The 24,304-nt window shown below is 38.8% G+C and overlaps 1 protein-coding gene across 2 annotated transcripts; it reads right to left on the bottom strand.

Annotated features, from left to right (window-relative positions):
• Window positions 1-208: 208 nt before the first annotated feature.
• On the bottom strand, window positions 209-21,014 carry ZDHHC7 (zinc finger DHHC-type palmitoyltransferase 7). 2 transcript variants are annotated; one of them, XM_065848054.2, is made up of 9 exons: window positions 20,939-21,014; window positions 15,275-15,360; window positions 13,188-13,510; window positions 10,731-10,855; window positions 5,750-5,846; window positions 5,208-5,289; window positions 3,956-4,086; window positions 2,838-2,916; window positions 209-2,216 (listed from the first exon to the last, which is right to left on the bottom strand). In XM_065848054.2, exons 3-9 carry the CDS (start codon window positions 13,491-13,493, stop codon window positions 2,062-2,064), a joined length of 975 nt encoding a protein of 324 aa, XP_065704126.1. In that variant the 5' UTR covers window positions 13,494-13,510; window positions 15,275-15,360; window positions 20,939-21,014; the 3' UTR covers window positions 209-2,061. The 2 variants fall into 2 exon arrangements, with proteins under 2 accessions (XP_065704126.1, XP_065704127.1); XM_065848055.1 differs by having other exon boundaries at window positions 2,077-2,916.
• Between the last annotated feature and the right edge of the window lie 3,290 nt (window positions 21,015-24,304).

Here is a 24,304-nt window from a genome sequence, read left to right as displayed (position 1 = left end):
ATCAGTCTCAACTGAAAGCTAATAACCTAAGGTAGTAACTAGAAGAAAACAAAATTGCACAGGAACAAGCAGATATCAGACTCAGCCTTCAGTGAGTCTGGTGAAGTTTACAGCAAGAATAACGTGTCTCTACTTAGGGCAAGAATAGATTCACAGCAAAAAATCTCTTCCTTATTCCCTATGGAAAATCAATATTCTTATGCAAACATGCCTTGGAAGTGACAATTTTATTAGATTTTTGCTTTATTGGAATCATGATTTTGTTAACAAAAGAGGTTCAAAGACATAAAAATATTTTAGGTGCCCAGCAAATGCCCACCTGCCTTGTCAGAAAAACACGAATTGTGCATCTCAGGTAACAGAATCTTACCTATTTCTCCGTAAGTTATCAATTTTCTTGCCAATTATAACACTTGACTTAATTAACATTGAATCTAGGTCTTATTTTAACTTTATCCTGCGCTACAGCACTAGGAGAAACTGCAGAAATATTTCAGAGGTGCAGAATTATCAGAGCAGGTAGCAGAGCTTAAAACCCTTAGTAAGCAGAGAAGCAGCTTTAATTTGGAGCAGTATCAGCTGTTACTCGATACACATGTACATATAAATTACAAACCATTACCCTGAAGTTGATGCAACCTAAATTTATGCAAATACACATGTATATGTGTAAAATATGTGACATACAGAGCAGAACTTAATCAACTAAGACTTCAATTCATTACTTTATTTTTTTTTTTACATTTAAAAAATTACAACGTAACAAGGGTTCGAAAAGCCAAGTAAACCTGATTTCACACACGCGCACACTTGCTAAGTCACAGGGTTCAACCGCTTGAGGTGATATTTTCTGATTTTCACCAGGATATTTTATTAAACAATATACACACTAAGAGCCTCATGACAAAGCCAGATGCATTTTTTTCACAAACTTTAAGATGTGCAACCGAATACGCAAATATACTTGTGGAACTTCCACCTTTCCCCTCGGTTACTTGAGATGTAGTTTTGCTCATTAGACTTTAATTTCACTGGATGTGTCCGCCTAGAAATTGTCCAGTGTTACACATCATCTCCCCCAAGCAAAGTGAACAGGTTTTTTGCACAGTTTTGTTCACAGGGCCATAGATAATAAACGGATCCCTTACTAATTTCACCCACCCAATGGTACAAAACCTGATGAAGCTGGCACTGAGGTGCCACAAATGGTTACAAAGAAACAGAGAAGCAGCTCATCGAAAAAAGAAAATTTAGCTTCTCTAGTACATAAACTTTATAATGTGGGATTCTTCAGCGGGTTGAACTGCTTGAGGTGGGACAGAGCATCAGTGCTACTGGCAAAGCAAAAGCAAGAACAGGACAATTTTAAGGCAAGTCCCAAACCAGGGAGCTATTGACTTTCTAGGCACGATTTCAAGCTATGCATCAAGGCTCCTGCTTTATCCTTTATATTGTCGATAATTTATAGAACAGATTAACAATATAAAAAATAGTCTAAATATTTAAAGAATCCACTTTTATCTGAATTTCATTACTTGCAACTTGTATTTCATTACCTGCACGTTTATAAACACTTCTTAGCACTACTGTTGTTTGTTAGGCCCACATAAAGCAGTTCTAGATCTATATTGCTCTCATTTCCTGTAAGTAGTTTTGGTTGGAAAATGGTTAAATTCAAAATAACTCCTTCTGTTGCAGATCCTTCTACATGTAAGATCTGTTGTACTTGAGGAAAAGGCAACCTCCCTCATTCCTCTGATGTTTTTGTTCATTAAGTTACCAACTTTCCTTCTACAAAAAGTCTGTACAATAAAAAAGGGGCAGAGCAAGACCTTACAGAGACAACTGTTTTCAGTCAATAACTCCAACGTGCAGTACATTCATTTATTCTCACACAAGAGGATACAGCCACTGGTTCCACTTACCCCTGCACAGAAGATTAGATACAATCGTCCAACACCTACACTTCGGTTCCCCCAGAATCAATGCATTAAAAATTGGAGATGAAGAAATTTGCCACATCCGGTAGTTAGAAAGTGTTGTTCACCAAAGATTTAGAACTTACCTAAATGCCATATGAGATTGATACCGCCAAACACGAGACATGCTTCTGTGAGCCTGGGAAGACATTAGGCAGGGGTGTCCCAGTGCCTGTGGTGTGTGATGCTGCTGTGTGCACCAGTCCTTTGAATCACTTGCATATGAGGAATGTGTGCCTGGAGTGGGACACAAGGGTACAGCTCTCTTTATCAGGACAAGCTGAAATAGAAATTAAAACTGACCAAACCACTATTCCCTGAAAACTGGATTTTGAAAGCCAGGTCTCATTTGAGATCTACTTTCACCATAATGCTCCTCCTTATGATTGACAACTGCACCTAAGTATATACTTTTTATAAAAACACACAGGTAATTCCCCAAACATTTATCAAATAAAAAGGGTTTAACAAAAATGGATAATTCATCTTGTAAAATAAATTACAGTAGCATGACATTTGGCTTCTTTAGTGTGACCACGTGCTTCTCCTTTGCTATCTCACTGTTAAGACCATTACAGATCCAGTTCGGGTCTCTGAAAGTTAATGAGATGTCTGTGACGATAAACGTATAAAACTCTGCTTGCTACAAGCAAATGTCTGATATCAGTTTTCACCTGGTCACAGATTATATGTAGACAGCCTTCTCTGGCCCCAAATAAATATTATATAGTATTCTTGCAAGTTCCAGCATAATTAAGACTCAAACAGAAAACTCAGGCCCTCCTTTCTTTGCTCTCAGTAGAAGCCGCCTGATTCGGAATCCCGCAAAAGGATTGATCCACAGGAGTGAAGGCTGACCCCCAAAAACAGATTTCATTCCTTCCCAGCGGAGTCTTCGCTCCCACGTTGGCTTTTCACTCTTCAGTCTTTCAATCTCCTGTATACAAGCAGACACACACTGTTAAGTCCAAAGTTCAGTGAAGTCAAATAGCAGTTATCAAAACTGATGAGTATTTTGCATTCTTTTAATGTATAGCTAGTGAGCTGATTAGCTTCTTACTGTTAGTTATTTAGTACAGAAGAAATAAGAATGGCTGATTTAGCTCTGTGGGTACAGGGCACGGGCCTTAGAACATAAAACGTGTACAAGAAGGTTGGTCACCTCTACCTCTTTCCCCCTCTCAAACCAAAAGACAAAATAACCAGAAAAGCTGATGTTAAGGCAATAAAGCTACAGTAGAAGTTGTTTACTCAGTTAATGAAACAAGACAATAAGGCTTCCAAGAAGTCACTGGTACTGCAATTACTGAGGGAAGGCTTGTTCTCCCAGATGCATTATTTTGATGATTATTTTTTGTACTTCCCGCTAATGAAGGTTGGATATTTACCAATTGTTTTTCACAATTTCTCTTCAGTACAGAAGTACACTTTTAAATAGCCTCACATGAGAAAATTCTGAGCAGTCACAGGATTCTAATTCCTTATGTTCCCAGTCAATCGTCCATCACAAAACATGGCTTAATGTGACAGACCTAAGGGCAAGGGAGCTAAATGTCCAAACTATGGTTATATTCTAATGTAGGCTATCAAAGTAAATGCAAGTATGAACAGTTGACACAAAATATCTAGTTTAAGCGTAAATCTGAGAAAAGCAGCCATTTCTCAGGAAAAAAATCAGTTTGTGGGAGTTGAGAAGTGCAAGTCGAAACTGAAGTCAGAAGCTGAGCAATCTCTGTAATTGAACACCTAGTTGTAAAATTTATACCAGAAAAGCAAATAATGCAAAAACTTGTATTAGAAAGCAAACCTCAAGCAAGTATTTCCGTCCTTACAACTGTAGAAAAGAAGAACGATGAGCTATTTGAGATTTGGGGTTTTCTCCAAAGTAAAAGTAACTAAATGTAACTAAACATGTAACTAAAACAACATCTATTCCTAGAATAATTATTACAGCATAGAAAAGTAGAGGTCCTTACCGTTTCATCATTGCATATTGAGTGGATTTGGGTGCCAAACATGACTGCAGTGAAAGTGAGAAACAGAAAACCCTCAAGGCACAAGAAGATCATCAGGATCACAGTTACAGGTGGGGAGAAGTCACTGCATTCTGTAAAAACAACACATGTAGTTAATAAAAAAAAAATAAAAATCTATAGAGCATGTTCATAATGAGACATCTCTTCAACAAACAGCAATAAAAGCTAAAAGTATTTGACACTTGAAATGACATTCCGCAATTGTAACCAACTTCTAATTTCTAGCACTGCAGTAGCTTTACTTGCTGCCCAAGGAAATAAAGAATTTTAAGGAAGTAACACTTTTGGCTTCCTATAAAGCACATGGTACTACATCACTGCAATCCTGCTTCAGTATTTCAAGGATATCAAATAAAAGTTTGCTCATAAGCTGATTTAAGTACTTGGAACTGCTCATATATAAAGATGAGAGCAGCTTGAAGTTTCAAGCACAATAAACACTGTAAAAACCACCACCATTGTCAGCTCCGACTTGCTAGTTAATCCAGATATTCCATTTCACTGTGATTGCTTTATTTTTTTTCTAATTCACCACACAAAGCAACCAGGTTCTGACTTACAGTCCCATCTCTGGAGATCCTCTGATCAACTGACTAACTCAATTATAGTTAAATAAAGAAGAAATGGGATAGTATATGGGAAGCAGAATATGTCAAGCAAAAAAAAAAAAGATTCCATCTATTTGACAGAATATTCAGCAAAAACCAGTCCCATGGGTTCCCCTGTTGCTTTATGTACCAGAAGAACACCTGATCAACCATCTTCTGTCAAAAGCACAAGATCAGAATGAGCTCTGGCAGACTGGAACACCAAGAAATGCCAAGTCAGAGCCCTAAACAAACAACTGGGACAATCTGGGAAATTCCTTTTCGACAGGAGCCCCACAGCTTCAAGTAATAAAGTGCTGAGGTGGCTGAGGACCAACCGTTTCCTCCCTATTTACAGAGGTGGTCCATTTTTCCTATTTGGAAAAGGAGTGAGAACACCCTGGAGAGCCACAGCTCTTACAGTGAAAGCCTAAAGGAAAGAGAAAAAAAAAAAGAGATGGGTAAACAGGTGTGAATAATTTTCAGGACCTCACTTTACAAAGACCAAAGTCCTGTGGTATTTCATACATGGGACTGAAATAGGTGGAACACGACGACTTTTCCTTAATATCTACTAGATTATGGCAGCGAGAGTACTTGCTTACCCGTCCACTGCCCTCGGACACAGGAGAAGAACTGGAACCCACACAGTATGAGTGCATGAGCTGAAATTAGGGCTATATACATCTGGAAATAAAAGAGCGTATTTATTTTTGACTGCTGCAAGGCAGTACACCAGACATTCCTTTCAGCCAACCTCTACCATCACACAGCGAATATACTTTCTTATTGCAATTTTTAATTCAACGCAACGATATTAAACCAAATTCTACTTAAGTTTGAATCTAAAGATGTGGGCAACAATGAAAGTTTAAGGATTAGATCCCTAAATCTCAGTACCATTTCACTAATTGTTACTACATAAACCACAGCAAAATTAAAACAGTTTAAATAACAGCACTTTACAAGATTAAAGTGAGAAGGAATATCTTCCTGCTTGGAGAATATCTTGCATAGAAGGAAAAAAAACCCAAACAACAGAAACCAATTTTGTCCTTAAGCCATTACTCACTCCTAAGCACAACTAAAATTGTTACAATCAAGGTAGATTCACACTGAGATGAAGCTGCTGTTGATTTTCACTTACCGTAAACAGAACAAAAAATCTCTGATTTTTCTCCCCCACACAATTATTCACCCACGGGCAGTGGTGATCCATCTTTCGAATACATCGTTTGCAAATACTGAAGGAGAGGAAAAGAGACTTCTGTTGAGCAACACTCTGCATTTGAATGTACAAAGGTATTGAGCGGTCACAAGACGATGTGCTGAAATCTTTCTTGACAAACTGCAAAGAGTGATTTTATTTGCATTTCTTTAAAGAAACTATTTGCTCACTTACAATTCAGCTTTTGGTTGTTACAAAACTGTGTAGATAAGATATTCTTCACATAAGAAAACCAGTATTAATATGATTATCACTCCATATCCAAACACACAATCAAGCAAATCTGGTAACTTGTTTTTCACATTTGTGGTACTGAATGAGCAAAGCTTCAGGTCTTTCTAGATTCAGTATTAAAAAAACCTTTCCCTTCTGAAGAAGTTTTTTTAGACAAAGTAATTATTTAAAGTTTACAGACTTTCATGTTGTAAATTTATCTTGTGAATCAGAAAAAAATTAAATTAATATCTTTAAGAGAGAAATTGTCCCACTTGAGGTTTCAACTGGCCATACAATTATGACATATGCAATCAAAATCTCAACTAAAGAACAGCCAATGTCACACTTCACTTCCTCAACATAAAACAAAAATATTGAAACTATGAGCAGCACACATTCTGTGCATACTTGTTAATGAATACTTCAACACTACTGCTCTTCGTTAGTTCTGCAACTTAATTTCTGCCTAGCTTTGAGTCAAGGTATTTCTAGAAAAGTCAAATATTTCAATAACTTCATCTGCTGGGCTATACAGCACCAAAGGGCTCATTTCTCTTATATTCAGGTCCATCTGCAGCCAAACAAGCAGTTATGCAAGAGAAACAGTACAGTTGCAACATGTGGCAAAGTTCTTCCATAAATCAATAGCTTAAGTAATGCCATATTTCATTTTCCAAGCTTTGTACTTAACACAGCCATGCAGTGTTCTTCATTTTCCTGCAGAACATTCAAAATATTAAGCATTTTCATTTCAGCAGCTACAAAGCCAAATAAGCCTAAAAAACCCAGGCACTGTTATTCAAAATCCTTTGTTTTCAAGGCATGCTTATTTCTGTACGGTCTCTATGAGTGCTGCAGTGGTGAGCCATAAGCAAAGCCAGACGACTGTCACTGGAGTGAAGAAAGGTGTGTGTGTGGGGGGGGGGAAATCAATGCTCCGAGGCATTAAATATTTCAAAAGCCATCACATATGTACAATTATACAGCACACACTGCTGTGCAGGTTATATGAAAGAATCCTAAATGTCTCACTGCTCCTCTGAAGCTCCCTTTGCCCTGAGCTACTGCACCCCAGCCCTGACATTCCCACTGCCTCTTGTTTTATGGACAATGAAGATGATTCATCCTCTGATGCAAATTATTATTTTACATAGTTCCAACTGCACATGAAAACCCAAAAACCATAATTAAACACCACAACCACCCTCTAGTGCAGAAGAGACAAGCATCATTCAAGAGGAGATATTCTGAAGGCTCCCCAAAAAATTTTCAGTTCACAGCCCACTGCCTGTAAGTTCAGCCTCTTATTTATTCCCCCGAGCTCTGTGGGAGTCTCTTATTTCCAGAGCTCTTATTTATTTCACAAGCTCCAGTCACCACAACCATGCAAGCTTCCTAATGTAACATAGAATATACACTGTCACTCCAAAATGAATATTAATGTGAAGTACTGAGTAAAATCCTATCCAGACTCCATCAAGGCAAACACTGGAGGATGTGAGGTGGGCAGGACACACTTTTGCTCATTCAGTATTTCTCACGAGCCCACGCAGAGCTCTTGAAGACATCAGATGCCTGGAACCCTGCCTTCATTCCTAATCTCACATCACGATTCAGCAAACGTTTCCAGCCAACAAACTCACAGCAATGCTGGAAACAGTGGGTCTGCCTTTTTCCTGCCCCTGTCGCTCGTGTTTTTATTCCTTCCCCTGTACAAGCACAGATGTTTGTGCAGGAAAAGTCATCCCGTGAACCGCAACCTGGGTCATTTCACTGTGCATGAACACTCACGCCTACACAAAAGGAACAATATAGTATTGAGAACAAGCGGCTGTGCATATAGGAAGGTCTTCTCCAGCTTGGCACAGCTGCTGAATGCACTCAGGCAACCGCAGGTGCAATGACATGTTCTGAATGCCAAAGACAAAATTCAGAGAGATACAGCTCGTGGTTTAAGAGAAAATGGTCTGGATAACAAGAACACATGGGAAGACTAATGAAAATATCTCAGTGACTTGATTCTGAAGAACAATTCCCCACAAGCAAACACAAGCACCCAGAAAAGGCTACAAACAATGACAGCTGTGCTTCTTCAGTGAAAATCAAATAGCATCCACTCAGGCTAAACCTCTTCCTTACGCTGAAAATGTTAACTGCTTAGTAAAACTAAGCTTAATATCTTTCACTGAGGCTAGATATTTAGCTGTAAATAAAGATTTCTTGTTCTTTCTCCCACCACTAATGTGTACTATGAAACTATTTTTCTTCTTCAAAAGAACTTCTGCTGCAGTGTTGCACAACAATTTTCATAACTACATCATAAGAGCCTCTTCTGTTAATAATTTACTACTCAAAACATGAGCTGTGGCTTTGAGTATAACTATTTCCCAACAGGAACCCACTTCAATTTCCATTTTCAAGTCTCTTCTATCAGCAAATTGCCATTTTGCCTACTTGGGACCAGACCATCCCTTTTAATGTCCTTGGAATGGGTTTGTACGCCAATAAAATGTTGGCAGTGCAATCAAACCAACCCTTTTTCTATTCAGTACACTCCTGCACTGCCAAATCTATAGCAAGGCACCAGATTCTGGTAGCTGGTCTATGCAGTATGCACTCAACATTCAAAAAATTGCAGTAAATCCTTTGTTTTACTTAAGAAAAGATAATAGCAACTACTAGTAGCGTGTATTAGATGAGAAACAGAAACAAAGGCAATTAAACTAGACATGCAACTGCTGAGAAAAACCTGAGAGCAGGCTTACAAAAGGACAGCACATACCCTTTCAGGCTCTGGCTTTCTCTTTCAAATGTTCTGTAAAGCCAGTTACACCCTGTGCAAGCACTAAACTGCATCCTTTGTCCTTACATGGAACATCTCACTGTTTTTTACCAGGGCATAGAAAAGTAAAAGGATCCACAGGATATGCAAAGCTGGGTCCCTGAACCAGCAGTCAGTGAAAACAAACCGTCTGAAAGTATCGCAGATTTCCTTTGTTCTAGACACTACCTGTTCTTGCTTTGCTTTCAATCAATGCCACTCCAATTCTTGCTATGAACGATGTATTCAAAGTCCCTACTTAGCTTATTTTTATTCTTCTTCTACAAAGAAATAATAATTTTAAAATCAACACTGCCTTATCTGGGATCACAGGCTACTGGAACATCCAAGATAATACAGTGCCTGCTGAGGACAAGGGCCCAGGTGGACCCAAGGGACTCCGCAGGGCACAGCACGCCAGCTTCGTTACTCATCTGCAGAGTTCAACATCAGATGTCTTCATTTAGAGCTACTTCCAAATTAGTAAATCCTATCGGGACCAAAGATGCAGGAAAGACTTTACAAAGATACCTGCAAAGTCTCCACAGGGGCCAGCCTGAACCTGAGATGAGAAAATCAGCAAGATCCAGCCCATCCTCAGCAGAGGCTCTTGGATGTCCCTTTAGCACATCCCATGAACACAGTGCCAGGATGTCTGAACAGACCACACAGAATTGGTTTGAATCCCCAGAGATTAAGACTTTATGTTCTGTGTTCCTTCGACATGAGTCGTGCTCATGTAACATTCGATTAGGGCTAATAAAGCCAGCCAGAACCAAACTCATCGCACATGAAAGCAGGCCTGGTATCTGCATCCCTGCAAGAGCCAACCTGCAACACAGATGATCTGAAGACAATTCTATACTTGACTATTTATACATGCAACTTTTTCTTTTCACACTCCAGATACAAAAACCCACTCGCATCTGAGAGATGAACAAGATTTCAGTGCCAAGGCAGAGTATTTATAATGGAAACAGCTTCTCAGCCATAACTTTCACACAGATAAGTGACATACACTGAGACATTTAATTTAGAAACCACAAATTTACAGAATAAATTGAGAGGCCTGACAAGACTTCACTCTGTTCTTTTGACGGGCACCAACTCCAAGACTTAAATTTAATACTCCACGCAATCTAATACACATCACCGCTCACACCTAGAGACAGCCACCGGGAACATTTACATATTTATGTAAGTCTTCCTTATGCAGGCATATCTATTTTCGACTCTCACACAATAAACATTACAAATGCATATATCCCCAGTGCCTGAAAACTCAAAAGACTAAGAATTAAGGAAAAATGGATAAATTTACTGTCTTCCATAGTATGTTAAAGTTCAAATCATTATCACTTCTGTCCTTATTGAAATGAATCTTCCACAAGCATTTAACCGATTATGCATCCAACTTTGGGAAAATAATCTGCCAATTCACATATAACTTCAAATTATGCACTATGAAGAAAAGAAGACACAAGTTAAAGTGCTTGTTTAAAACTAATCTGTATTTTCTTAATTTAAGATTGTAGGAGTCATTTCCTAAAACAGCTTCTATCAGAAATTTCCTTGAGATTCTTCTCTTTGTCCCGTACTGTTGATAATGGGGGGCCAATAATTAGAATGATACACAGGAAAAAATTATTCACAGATCAGTAATTATTTAAGACACCACAGTATGAATATTTTTAAAAACTCTCGTGTCTCCCGCTTCTTTCCCATATTATATTGATAAAATACTCTGCAATGTATGAATTTAAGAGCTTACTGGATACCAAAAGAAATTTGTGGGGAAGAAAATAACACAAAAATATCAGACTTAATATATGCATAACTGCTTTAAAGAAAACTATGGTGTACCTGCAATGGTGTGCACGTTCAGGTTTGATACTACAGCACTTCGGACATTTGTAGATCACTTCTCCTGGTTTCAGTTGCAAATTATCCATGTATTCTTTAGTGGCATTTCCTTTGGGTACAGCCCCCTGAAATAATTTCAGTTAAAGAAGAAAAAGCTTCTGAAATGATATGAGAGCGTTTAAAAATACATTTTATAGACTTCATTCCAGTAATCTCAGGATAATTGCTGAAATAAGTTCATTCACTCCAAACTAGTCTGTCATAAACCAGAATTATTTCCAAATGAATAAATTACCTCTGCTTGACCTCAAATTCAGTTTCATTTCAGCAAGACTCATCTATGGCCGATTATTAGCATAACTCTGATAGAATACACTGTCACCAGTACACAAAAAATGAAGAGAAAGACAGATCTGCACCATGTACACAAGTTTTTGAAGCAACAGTCATTTTTTTTTCCTTTATACTTAACCTTTTAGCTTGGATACTGTCACCACGAACCATCACTGGCTTCTTTATTCTACATCTAGTAATCTCTGCTGCCTTCTGCTACTGTCAAAGTTTGTGTAGCTACATGGTAAACAGTTGAAGGAACTGATCCAGAAGAAAAATAACCTATCAGGGAAATAAATTATTCTATAGCGATTAGTTCTCAGAGCTGTTCACCACAGAGTTGCACTAGCAGCTGTTTCACCACAACTGAGGAAGATGATGAACAGACAGAAACAGCAGGCAGGATCCTTGCGAGATTGGAATCCAACTTTGGATTAGTAAGAAGAAAATAATGGGAAGTACCACTGTCAATTTGCTCATTTTTAGAGCTAAAGGCTTAACCACGAGAACAAGAGACTGTGAAATAAACCAGGATGTGAAACTAAAGTGGCCTTTCTGTACCAGCTGTCCAGGCCAGCACTCTCTTCACCCAGGGACAGTCTTGTCCAGGTTGCTTTAATTCATCCGCAACTTCCTATAATTATTTCTGTTTCAAAAAAAAAAGCCCTCTGGCAACATTGTCACTTTACACAGACACCTTAAGGAAGATTTTAGGACAGAATTAGAAACCACCAGGCACTTCAGATTCACTTGCAAAATACCTCTCTACTGAGGCAGAAAAGTTTTTGTTGCCTATGGCCTGGAATAAGAACCTGGTGTTTGTCTTGCCCGAGACACAGCCCAAGTTCTGCTCCTGATGAACTCATTGGCCACATGGTGCTTCACCCTTAAGCCAGACTGCACTTAGCATTTTACTGATAAAAACATGCTCTATTGCAAAAACATCCTTCACAGTCTCAGATGGTCACTAATTCACTTCAATGAAAAATCTATTTTTATAGTTATAAGAATAAATTTAATTCACATATGTTCTGAGGCAGTTTATTCCTTTTTTCCTTCAATCTCAGTTTCCATCACACAGTCATGTCTTGCATTCTGAGAGCCAGCAGGAAAGGAGTGGAGAAAAAAAGGTAGCGATTCATCTCAATTTTTATCATGTTTTATCCATGAAGAGCAACATAGGACTAGAAAGACACACAGTTTTACCAGGACATATTTTTAAGCAATCTATCCTTAAAGGATTAACTTTCTTAGTTGTCACAGTCTGTAGAAGTGGTAACATTTCATTACTGGGTGGGGCACGGAAGTAAATCAAACACCCAGACAACCATTAACTACAACACCCTGCTGGTTTTTTGAACACACCCAGAGCTTCTACATACACTGTGTTACTGTCTCAAAAATATGGAGAAAAATAAATGTTTTTCCCCTCACCCCTCTCTCCCCAGATTTATTCCCTAACAAGAGTAATAGATTTTAGTACAAAATAAACAACTTCATCTCTTGAACTCTTGAAGATTCCTAAGAAATGAGTCCTTCAAACACCTTATAGACCCATACTGTTCCAATGCAGGTTCAGCTTAAATCTCCCTTCCCACTGACTCCAAATACGTGAACACGATAATGTAAGAATCATGTAGGACAGCAGTTGTTGCTTTAGGTGAATATGTGAATGAGGTTTTTCAGTATGTCTACCTCTAAAAGTTCTTTCATGTGCAATAAATGGAACATATATTTCAAATGACACAACAGGAGGAAGCTATGATTTCTTAAGAAGTTCTGAAAATACATGTGACAAAAAAATTTACGAAAAAATAGGACAGAAAAGATTAAAGCTTTATTAGCTTCTTCAGAACCTAGGTTAATATTTTACAAATAAACTGTATTTCTCATGAGCCTAAGCCTCCCTTATAAATTAATTTTATACTGTCTGCTCCTCAAGTCAAAAATTATGTATGGATTCCTTAACAGAACACCAGGAAAATCACAGATACCATCCAGCCACCTTGAGGTTTTGAATCTAACGCTACTTTCTCTATAAAGAGAAGTGACATCCCTTCTTCTCTGCAGACAATAAGCTACAGGAGAGACCAACCCACCATCCAGGGATGATGGCATACTTACTGGATCAGTCAGCATAGTTCTCAGATGCGACGACAAAGCCAGTACCGCCAAACAGTTGAAGAGAACACCGTTGATCACAGAGTACCAAAAGTCTTTGGAAGGCAGCAACATGACAAAAGTCACTACGAAGTCTGCATAGACAACCAGAAGCCATGTCATGATAGCACAGACCATCCCGCAGCCATCGCGGATAAACCAAACCCTCTCTGCCATGTCAGCCTCCGAGGAAGAGGAATCGTAGGTGTCATTGTCAGCGAGAAGCGGGTGGTGCTCAACATCACGGAACCTGTGCCCTGATGACTGCATGGTTTTCTGGCCTTGCCCTGCAGGAAGCAAAGACACCGTTACTATGCATGAGGAAACTGGAAATACAGTCATCTCTGATTATTTATTTTGGTAAGATTAAATATATCAAAGTCAAAAACAGATTATCGACATTTTTTTAAATAAAAACCTGAACAATTCTGGGACTACATACAGATGAAATATTTCTGTAATCAAAAGATACCCATTTACCAACTTCCATCAACAATTTTGTAAGCCACTGACTTTTATAATCAATTTTTTTTTTTATTAAGCAACTTCAATGCTTGACAAAGGAATTTTCGAATGGTTTCATTTCCATCTTGCTGTGCCCATAAACCACTCCTCCACTTTTGTTAAAAATGCAACCTTTTATCTCAAAATAAAATTTCAAAATCTTCATTAAATTACAGCTCATGTCTCTCAGAAAACAGCAAATTATGGCACCAGACTGTTGACTTTTCACACTACTCCAGAAATCCAGGGAAGAGCAGAAAGAAAAAATCAGAATGGAAATAAAGCTCTTCTAGCACATTGCTCACAAAAAAACCCAGAGCAAGTTAGAAAGCAGCTAAGTTTGTTGACAAAAGTGCTATTGTGTTGAAAAAAAACAACAACAAAAAAATCCCAAACGAACCTGTTACAAAGATGTATTGGATAAGTTACAAAATGGTCTTGGATCAGACCAAACTTAAAGGCAACAAATAGAAGTGGTTAAATTAGTGTGGCAATGGATTACATGAATCAGATTTTCAAAGAACACATCAATTAACTTAATTTCATGAAAACTCTTTTAGGGCTTTGTTGTTGTTCCAATGTAGAACGAAAACAACACTTGAAACCTTAACAGTTTTCATGAAAACAAAATTATTTTCCAGACATCTCTAACAAGCAAAGATACCAGTGGCAAAACCAAAGTGCTATAAACAAACAGGAGAGAAATTAAAGCTTAAACATTATGCATTAAGAACAGGCTGGTACTTTAGAAGTATACCATGTTCTAAAAATCATATTGATTTGTGCTATTAAAGGTCATGTCTGAGATGAACTTGAAAGCATTCTATTGATTGACGACAGTCACACAGAAGTCTCAGTTCTCTTCCCCTTTATTAATGGTAGCCTATATGTGACTGGTATATGAATTATGGCACTTTAGTTTACAGTCTATACCTTTAATATAGAATCACTTTGCTAGTGTAAAACGGTCAAAGTGACTATTAACTAGGTAAAGAGACTCACACTGGGATAGTTTTCAGGTGAAACTATGTATTTTTAAATCCTTTAAAAAACTCTCAGTCCTATCGACCAAGAATAATTTCAGAGAAACATATTCTGCTCAGTAAATCTTCCTGATCCTTACATCTTAATGTTAATGGGACATCAACCACTCCTTGTGGTCAAAACTTGTAAAAGCAAAGTCAAGTTTCATGGAGACTACATACTTTGCAGCTGGAATATGAAGATAACTAGGTAAACTGGCTATTATTTCCCCTAAAATGGGCATGTAAAGCTTTAAAGAAATGTTCTTGTCTAACTTTTTTCTCTCAGAAAAAGGACTCACAAAAATACAAACAATAAACTTTCAACTAAGCCTTTCAATATATGAAGAACTGACAGCCAAGTGAAGTATTGGTGTTTGTCATGACAAACGTGAATTTTAGATCAATTCTGCTAGCAACTCCTTTAGCATACAAATGAAATGGCATAAAATCCCTGTATTTATTTTATCTGTATTAAAGACGACCAAGAAATTTTTTAGCACAAAAGAAAAAAAACCCACATACCTCACAAATGTTTTGTATGTTATTCTGACATCATGTCCTTCCTTTGGGCTATCCTAGGCTATTCACATAGTCATATCTGACGTAATCTGAAAAGACATCAACAACAAACTTATTAGCAAAGCACTCTTGCTTCATCAGGAAAACAGCATTAAGCACAAGTAATCTACACATAGAGTAGTACTTGGAAATACACTGCATATACTTACAGCAAACAAGTTTCTGACCACTAGGGAAAAAACCTTTAGATTAAGCTATCAAAGAACAAACTAAAAAACTCTTAACAGTGTTTCAAGTAACATTATAAATATATCTGTCTTCTTGAGTCTGAAGATGAGTTGAATAATCAGATTTTAGCATTGCAAACTAACGTATCCAAAGACCTTTTTCTTGTTTGCCACTCCTGTATGACTAAGAGATGGAGCATGCAAAAAATAATAATCTTACTTGATTGTCTTCAGAGCTTACAACAAGGTTTTTGGTAGCAGGTTATTAACAAGTATGCATGCCCTCCACTATTTTTATAATTGTAAGATAGGAACAAAAATGTTTCAACTCCAAGTATTAGACCAAGTTATGGAAAATTTAAAATAAAGAAGCTATTCATTCCAGAATCTGCATGTAAAAGAAAATGACCCACAGCTATGATGAAGGGAAAGTTCCCCTTGCTAGAATTCCACCATTAAAGCAAATAATTACCATACGACTTACGATATATGAAGCAGTATAAGGACTGAAACGCTAGCATAAGCTGTTCTATCCATGCTTAATTTTACAAGACAAATGTTTCATGATCTTGAACCACATTTCTTCCTTTTCACAAGGACACAACATACAACATAAGACTATGTCAAGTAAGTGAGCCTAAAAGGTAACACAAATACTTACTATGCACATATAACTGCATGAAGCTACGGATTACTTTCTGATTTGCTATATAAATAAGCTTTTATACTTTTGTTTTCACAATATTGTGAAATCCACGATCATTAAGTTGTCATTGGCACAGTACTGTGTGGAAGTAGCAACACGCACAGAGACAGTTTGAGTGTATCACATTAATTTGCAATGTCACCCACCCATTCTCTGAGTCGAGGATGACAAGCAACAGAACAGACACGCTGAGCCTCTGCAGGTGAAATATTGAAGTCAGAGTAATCATTTGAAATTGTTTAACAGAGAATTCATTATGATTTGTTCAGTCAGTTCCCTAATGCTAAATGTAATTCTATGCAAAATGTCAGTGTTTGTTGTAGCCTCACCAGTTACTGGTTTTAGTGAAAGTGCCACCACAGTTCAGCTTTTGCAAAACCAACAGATTCAGTAATTTTGATGTGGTTGCTCCCTTCCCTGTTCCGTTCTTTCCGTACATTGTTCTCTCCAGCTGCCCACACCATTACCCCCCACACAGGTCCCCTTCAAGGGAAAGAGGATCACATTTGAAAAGCACTTGGACTTTATGAAGAACCAGGCATCCCTACTGAGATGCTCACAGCTTTCCTCTAGACTATTAATTTATTTGCTTCAATGCCTGTCCTAACCAAATTTACATTGAGTGTTATATACTTAAAGCACAAACCTCCAGGACAAAGCATTCACTACCTTTCAACCTCTAATATGCCAAGCAACAGTTTTCCATTTGACCTTTGAAAAAATCTTTATCTAGCATCAGAAGATAACACTAAATTATTCAATGCTTCATGCAAAACGTCATCTGTTTGCACTTCTGACTATGTTAAACCAATGCAGTTCCACTCTTAAGTGTTATTTGAAATTCTCAGGTTAAGAATGTCTCATCTGACCTTCACCTCATTGTTAATGAAACATAGGCACAAAATGCAGCTATATTATTTGAATTAAAAAAAAAACCAAACAAACAACTTTTGAAGAAGTTACATTATGAACTCGTGATCACTGGAAAGATGGTCTTATAAAATCATCGTGTCTAAGATATCTTCAGTTTTCCAATGGGGCTAAAGAAGACCCACTGCAACATCAGAATCTCCCTTCTCCAAGTTTACTACTAGAAGAAGGTCACCAAGGGCATTAGGAAGACAAATGATACAATACAACTATTGTATCATGAGGCCCCTGCACTGTCAATTAAACTGAAAAAAAATGAGGCACTTAGGGGTTATGCACAGTCCTTTTCACTATTATTTATTGAGGAGAAAGTAAAAACATTGTAGGAAAAAAATATCCAATTTTATTTTTTAAAAAACAGATATACAGATAAAAATGTATATACAGGCTAAAAATACATCAGCTGTCAAATCTAAATCCTTTTTAGTCACATTTTCCTTCAAACTATACAACAGAAAGTTCATAAGATTCCTCATATTTCAGTTACAATGCAATAAAGAGAATGTTCTTATTTCACCACTTCTGATTGCCTACTGATAAGTCAATAGTTGTAAGGACACTAACAGATAGTACACACTAGAATAATAATCCCGCAGCACTCACATACAATGGATTTAAATCCTACCTAGAAAGCACAGCATTGGTGGGCAAATCAAAATCACGCAACTGTAGTCTCATTAAAAGGTTACAGTGTAAACATTAACCTCAATAATTGCAAAAAATTCAAGTAAAACAAATGGACACACCTACTACTGCATCAAATTCCACAGACAATTTAAGCCATTCACTGCTGACAGATAAGTATCAATCAGATAATGTCTAGACATAATCATGCCTAATTTAGGTGAATAACCTGCTTTTTATTACAGATACATGCAATTCAAACTTCAAAGCCATTTAATAGATAAACTGTCTCTTTTCAACTTCTTCTCAATGACCAGTCTAGCAAATAAATAAAACTACTTCACGAACCACATGAACCAGTAGGTGCACTGAAAACCCTTTAGCTCAGCACCAGCAACAGACGAGCTTTGCACCAGGAACACTCTGCCAGGGCTTCAAGGTCAAGCTTTCTCAGCAACCATAGCACGTGTAAGAACGGCTGGAGTAGCAACTACTCAGAAGAACCATCAACTACAATCCAAATTTAGCTCTGACAGACGCAACTTTTGCTATCTGTAATTGCAAAGAGATATGCCCAATTTCAGGTATCTGGGACACAGGTAACATAGCAGACGTAACTCTGGAAAAGAGCAGCTGAAATAGCTTGTGATAGCAACCCAGGATATAACCTCAAAATGTTATTATCGGTTTATCCACAAATCTGTCCCACAGCCACAGCAGTAAAGCTCATCATCTCTCAAAATCCTTGTTGCTTTTGCTCTAACTCAATGTATTTTGTACCACTTTTATCTCATGAATTTCCTGTTCATGCCTTGTAGCCCTTCTTTGTAGTGACCCAGCTCTGCTCTACTGCAGGCACACGGTGACACTTTACAGTGGAAACAAAAAACTAATGTGAAAATGTTTACATACAAACACCTGGCAACAAATTCAAGAGACAATCTTCAGTAAATACATATTTAACACAGTCAAGTTTTAAGCTACTGTAATGATTCTCCTTGCTAAACAGCAATTGCCAGGCCATAGAAAGACACTGGAATTGTTTCTCTTCAGCTCTGAAAAGAGAATATGCTGCTCCTAAATAATCTCAGAAAAATAATATAAAGTACTTAAGCACAAGTACAGGTGTCTTACCAGGAAGCTGGTCCTCTAATTGGTTATCTAGTTATAAACATTCTCAACATCCAGCAATGAGAATTATGGGTAAACCAAGTTACGAAAAATGAAAGAAAAAAAAACCTAAGCATGCCTTCAGAACACATAGTGATAAAAGCATTAAAGAGCTTTGCTATAAGAAATAAACCTGATATATTTGTGATACCAAGTCAGTTTTGCATAAGCACCAAGGAACATCCGAGACGTTCAGCAAGATTATCTTTCTGATTACAGATTTTTTTCCCCCACAGACATGCAAGTCAAAATATATTTCACAAGACTTTGGTGCCCAGTAAAGTTACACACTATCTGATACGCGAAGATTTCACTGAGCTACAACAGCAAGGTCAGAACCTGGATTTAAGAACAACCTTCACCTGAGAGAAGGACACGAACACAATGTATGTGCTGGGCTTGATATCTTACCTATTTTGGATCAGGGCCACAAACTCAAATTCAGACTAGACTCCAGCAAGTTAAATGCTTAAACCAATATCAGTATTGTTATGCAGAAACTGAAACTTTTACTCCTTCGCCAACAGCAACTGCATGCATCACATTCTACTTCAAAGTATAATTTTTTAATTACAATTTTTCCATTTATCCTCACAATTAAAAGTAGGCTGGGTATCATATTTATTGATTGCACTGTGATATCAGGCTGGCAAGTACATTTTTCTGTCAGTTATTATATACGTATCCACATATAAGTCTTCCTTCCAGTTTCCAAAAGGTAATGTCATAGATCAAAGCTGAACTATTTTCACTAGCAATTTTCAGTATTAATTAAAGAAGTGTTACAGCCTTTGTTTCAATGGTTCCTCATATCAGACACACATAAAGCCTCACACTTCCTCTATATTCTTCATCTTCAGCCTTTCAACTGCTACAGAATCATATCAGTTTATTTCCCTTAAAAGTTCGGTTTTCATAAAAGGCATAAAAAATAAATCCATCAGATATACACAATTCAAAATACACTGCTTTAAAGCAAAACCAATAAATTTTAAAGGGATGAAAAGTATTAACAATTTCTTTTAGCTGCAATGAGCTTTCAGCTATTTAACTCAAATCTAAAACCTCTAAAATTTTACATGAGTTTGATCTCCTAATGAATCACTACAGCTGTACTTTATCTGTAATTTTTGAAAGTCGGAGAGCATCCACTTCAAAAGATCTAATTTAAGTCTGCTAATGTGAACAGTCACAGCAACTTCAGCCTAATTATGTCTTCGGCAAAGCAAACAGTTACATCACTGTAATTCAGCATCCTGATACCATTATACAACTGTATATGTAGCATAGAAAACAGCCAATGACTCCCCAACACTTTTTTGACAGCACCGATCACACGCGTGCTGTATGAACCAACCCTCCCCTTTTTCACAGCATAAATTATTTGCACTCCCACTTCCTGCAATCCCTGTTCTTCCCTTCTGGAAATAAGGAAAACTGGCACCATACAAAACAGCAAAACCCCCTAAAGCAAGTGCTGCGACATGACTGAAATCGCGGTGTGTCAAACGTTCGCTGTTCTCTCCTCCTTCAGCTCCCCAAGGCGGCAGCTGAGCCTCTGGAACCAGAGAATCACCAAATGTCCTCAGCTGGAAGGGACCCTCAAGGATCATCGAGTTCAACTCCTGTTCCTGCATATCTACCACACAAGTGTCCTGGGGCTCAGGGACACTTCCATACACTCCTCTCTATGGCTGCTACCAGATTTTTATTTTTTTTTTAAATAACCCGAAAAGAGGCAGAAGCGCAGCCAAGACCAGCACCCCACTGGGAACTGACACGGGACGGGGCGCCCGGCCGGACCTGGCCCGGGAGAAGATCCTGATCTCGCCCAGCCTTCCCCGCTCGTCCTACCAGCACTTCCTCGCAGGGCTGGACCCCCGCGAGGCCCAAGGGAAGCGAAGGCAAAGCCAAGGGCGGCCGAGCCTGGGGGAGTGGTGGCGGGCACTCCGAGGGGACCCGGCTCCGTGAGGGGAAAAGTGGCCCGGAGAAGGAACGGAGTGAATTTACCTCAGCGGCGGTGGCGGCCCCGCTGCCCTCAGAGCTGCGGTTGGCGCCGTGCCGGTGGGGCGGAGCGGGGCGGAGCGGGGCCGAGCCCCCGCCGCTCTCCCGCCGTCCCCGCCACCGTGCCCGCCGCCGAGCGCTCCGCGGAGCCGAGCACTCCCGGAAGCGGGAAGGGCAGAGCCGCAGGAGGCGGAAGCCGCGAGGCCCGCACTGCGCAGGCGCCGCAGCGGGAGGGGCTAGTCCCGCGCAGGCGCGCAGGAGCGGGGGGCGTGCAGCCCGCTGTGCGCATGCGCGCGGCTCCGGAGGGGGCGGGTTCGCGGAGTCACAGGAGCGTTTTGGTTGGAAAAGTATCTGAAGATCATGCAGTCCAACCATTAACTGTCACTAAACCATGTCCCTGGCAACCTCATCTCCGCGTCTGTTCAACCCGTCCAGGGAAGGTGACTCCAATGCCCCGGGCAGCCTGTTCCAATGCCCGACAGCCCTTCGCATGAATCAGTTTTTTCCCAATATCCAATCCTCTCCCGGCACAACTTGATTTGGTACCCAAGTTGGGAGCCCTTTACTAAATTTGGGAAACATGGGCATCAACATCAGTGGCGAAATCAGACAACTTTTTTTTTTTTTTTTTTAATATGGAAATAGAAGTTCATTATAATAATTCAGTATTTTCTGCTGCGAATTAGGAAAAAATAGACACCCAGTAGCTTTAAAAACGAGATGCAAAATAGAAAACCTTGCAGTCTGTGAGCTGCTGATACATTTAAAATACATAAAGATTAAAACAAAAACAAAGAAAACAACAACAAAATAAAACAAAATCAACCAAACAAGAAAACAAAAATCCCCAAAACCCCAACAAAACAAAACAACAACAACAAACAAGAACGGAGGATGACAAACAACTCATGACCGCTGGCCACACTTCTGCATCCTATTTTTTCTCTTGTAGCATGACCACCATCTAGTGGGACGTGGGCAGCAAGTGTGTAAGGGGCTGTGTGTGCCGAAAATGACAATAAAATACAGCGGCCTGCATGTCTGTGTGTGTTTCTCCTTTTTGTTTTTAATTTTTATTTTTATTTGCATTTCCTTCTGCTTCTATGCTGCAATATTAGGAACTTCGGAATAACTGGGATTTGTGTGTAGTCTTGTATTTCCCAACAACCAGGTTTCACACACCGAAATAAATTAGTTGATACCAATCTCTCTGCTATTCAAATGCCAGAATGTAAATACATATAGACACAAAATCATAGGAGCTGATCTTTTTGTAAAACATTCTTTCCCCTCCCTGTTTTCCCTTGATGTAACCAGTATGTCATTTATCCAGGAATAAAAACAAAAGTAAGAAAAACATATTTGGGGGTACATACTAATGGGGGTGCAATGCTGATTATAGTGAGCTTAACCCTTGAGAAAAGCAAAATACTTTGCCTTTCTCATGCTTTTATGTCACGATGTCTGAGATATGACAGTTACCCAGAAATTACAAAAAAAACCAGGTATCATGTTGGTTTTTTTTTAAGCAATATTGACTAGACAGGACTCTGCACGTTGTCACACCCAGGGGTTGTGTATTTCAGCAGTTCCCACACGTTTCATCCCCAAGAGCTTCTAATTCAGTGGAAATTTTGCAATCGATTTCAGTGGAACTGATGTTTAATAACTTGTCACCACGGTGTAATTAGTGCGTTTGTCCACTGGATGGTGCATCACTTATTTCTACAGCCCCGGGGCACGCAAAATTACATTAATCATACTGATCATACGACATTGGCAAACAGTCTATCGCCAGATGCAAATGCAGGGAGAAAAGATGTATAGATAAAACAGCTATTTGACAATTTTTGTAAAGAAACATCACATATAATGACATATGTCTTAAATACAGGCTGAAAACAGGAAATTCTCTCCCCGATTTGAGCTTTCTTGAAGGACAGGAATGTCTGGGTCCCACCCTGCAGATGTGAGCATAGCCGTGACTTCTGGATGTAGTTCTGAAAATCCGGTTTCATGTGCAGTGCTCAGAGGAGAGATCATGACACGCGGTTTTTTCTCCTTGGCTTTGATTTCTGCTCAAACACTGGATCGCTTTTCACAGCAAATAGCACTCACTACAGTGCAAAGATCTTGAAAACCACACTGGACGTCAGACCTACACTTAATCTGATTTTGCAGGCCCTTGATTTCTGAGGGTGCAGAAGAATTTTTTCTGATGGGATGTAGTCCTGACATTTCCTTTGCCAGATAGCTGGATTTAAAAGAGGCACTGCTGTTTAAAATGTTCAATGTGAAGTTTGATGGCCAATATTGCAGATGCTTAAGAGCAAGCTAGCAAATTTAAACTAACAAGAAATTCTTACATTCAGCTTGCTTTTTTCTCTGTATTTTTGGCGTCATGCATCAGTCACAGGTTTCTCATTTCCTTCTGAACTTCAAAACAAATCAGTTGAATATTATTTTCCTCCTCGCATTTTTGCCAAGTGTGTGGAGCAGATCTTAAACTCGTTTTAATACACATAGGACTGGTTTTGCCATGTTAAAAACATTACCAGACATGTCAGGACTTTGGTTCCTCGGTGAGTCCTGCTGGTTTGGAACCCATTTCCACAGCCAACAATATTGCCAAGATAAATTGTTTGCCAGAGATAACTTCGAGTCCTCAAACAAATTACCTAAGAAACGCTGAAACATAATGTTGCATGGAGCAAATTGTTTCCGTGTTTCCTGCCCTCATAGGAAGGAATGGAGCTTATCTCTGCTGTAGATTCCATAGAGCCAGCCACAAACCCTTAACCGATGCGTTGTTTAGACTGGGAGTTTTTGAATACTTCACATATCAGAGGAACATATGAAATATTCATGCCCCATTTATTCTCCCCTCAGAAATGCAAATACTGAAATTCAAATGATTTGTATGAGGACTCCAACAGTTTGGCAAAGTGCAGTAAAGCTGTTCATGGACTGCATTAGGGGGAGAAAAAAAGAGTTTACAAGAACATGGCGTTTGCCATAGGCCCTTACATCTCAAGGAGACTAGTGCTGCTGAGGGTTTAATTACGTGCATGTTTGTAAAGCCCCAAAGGTTTATCATTTGTGGGGATCTTTCCCCATTGAGTATTGCTTTCTGTCAATACTGTGTTTAAATTTTAACTAAAAATGAAAGCTGTTTTTCATAACCCATTCCCTTTGCAGCTCTTTAGTGTGCTGAGCCCTATCTGCTATGCTGCAGGGTGATAACATTGTGACACATCTCCTATTTTTAGACCATTTTCAGTCCCTCCACAACACAATCTGAAGTAAGAAAATAACCTTATTATCTCTGGCTCTCTGCCTACTCTATGTGGTTAACTTTAAGATGTACCCCTT

Source organism: Patagioenas fasciata, chromosome 13 (genome assembly GCF_037038585.1).
Source record: "Patagioenas fasciata isolate bPatFas1 chromosome 13, bPatFas1.hap1, whole genome shotgun sequence".
Taxonomy (NCBI): domain Eukaryota; kingdom Metazoa; phylum Chordata; class Aves; order Columbiformes; family Columbidae; genus Patagioenas; species Patagioenas fasciata.
The sequence above is the reverse complement of the archived record's forward strand: the minus strand, read 5'-3'. Positions and strand labels throughout refer to the sequence as shown.

Bases quoted from the DNA above. Each gene is read 5' to 3' on its own strand.
- ZDHHC7 (XM_065848054.2), bottom strand. From the start codon at position 13,493: ATGCAGTCATCAGGGCACAGGTTCCGTGATGTTGAGCACCACCCGCTT. The intron at 5,847-10,730 runs GTACACCATAGT...CCTCTCCTTCAG, and splicing joins GAACGTGCACACCATTGCAG to TATTTGCAAACGATGTATTC. The intron at 2,917-3,955 runs GTAAGGACCTCT...GCTTGTATACAG, and splicing joins CAATATGCAATGATGAAACG to GAGATTGAAAGACTGAAGAG.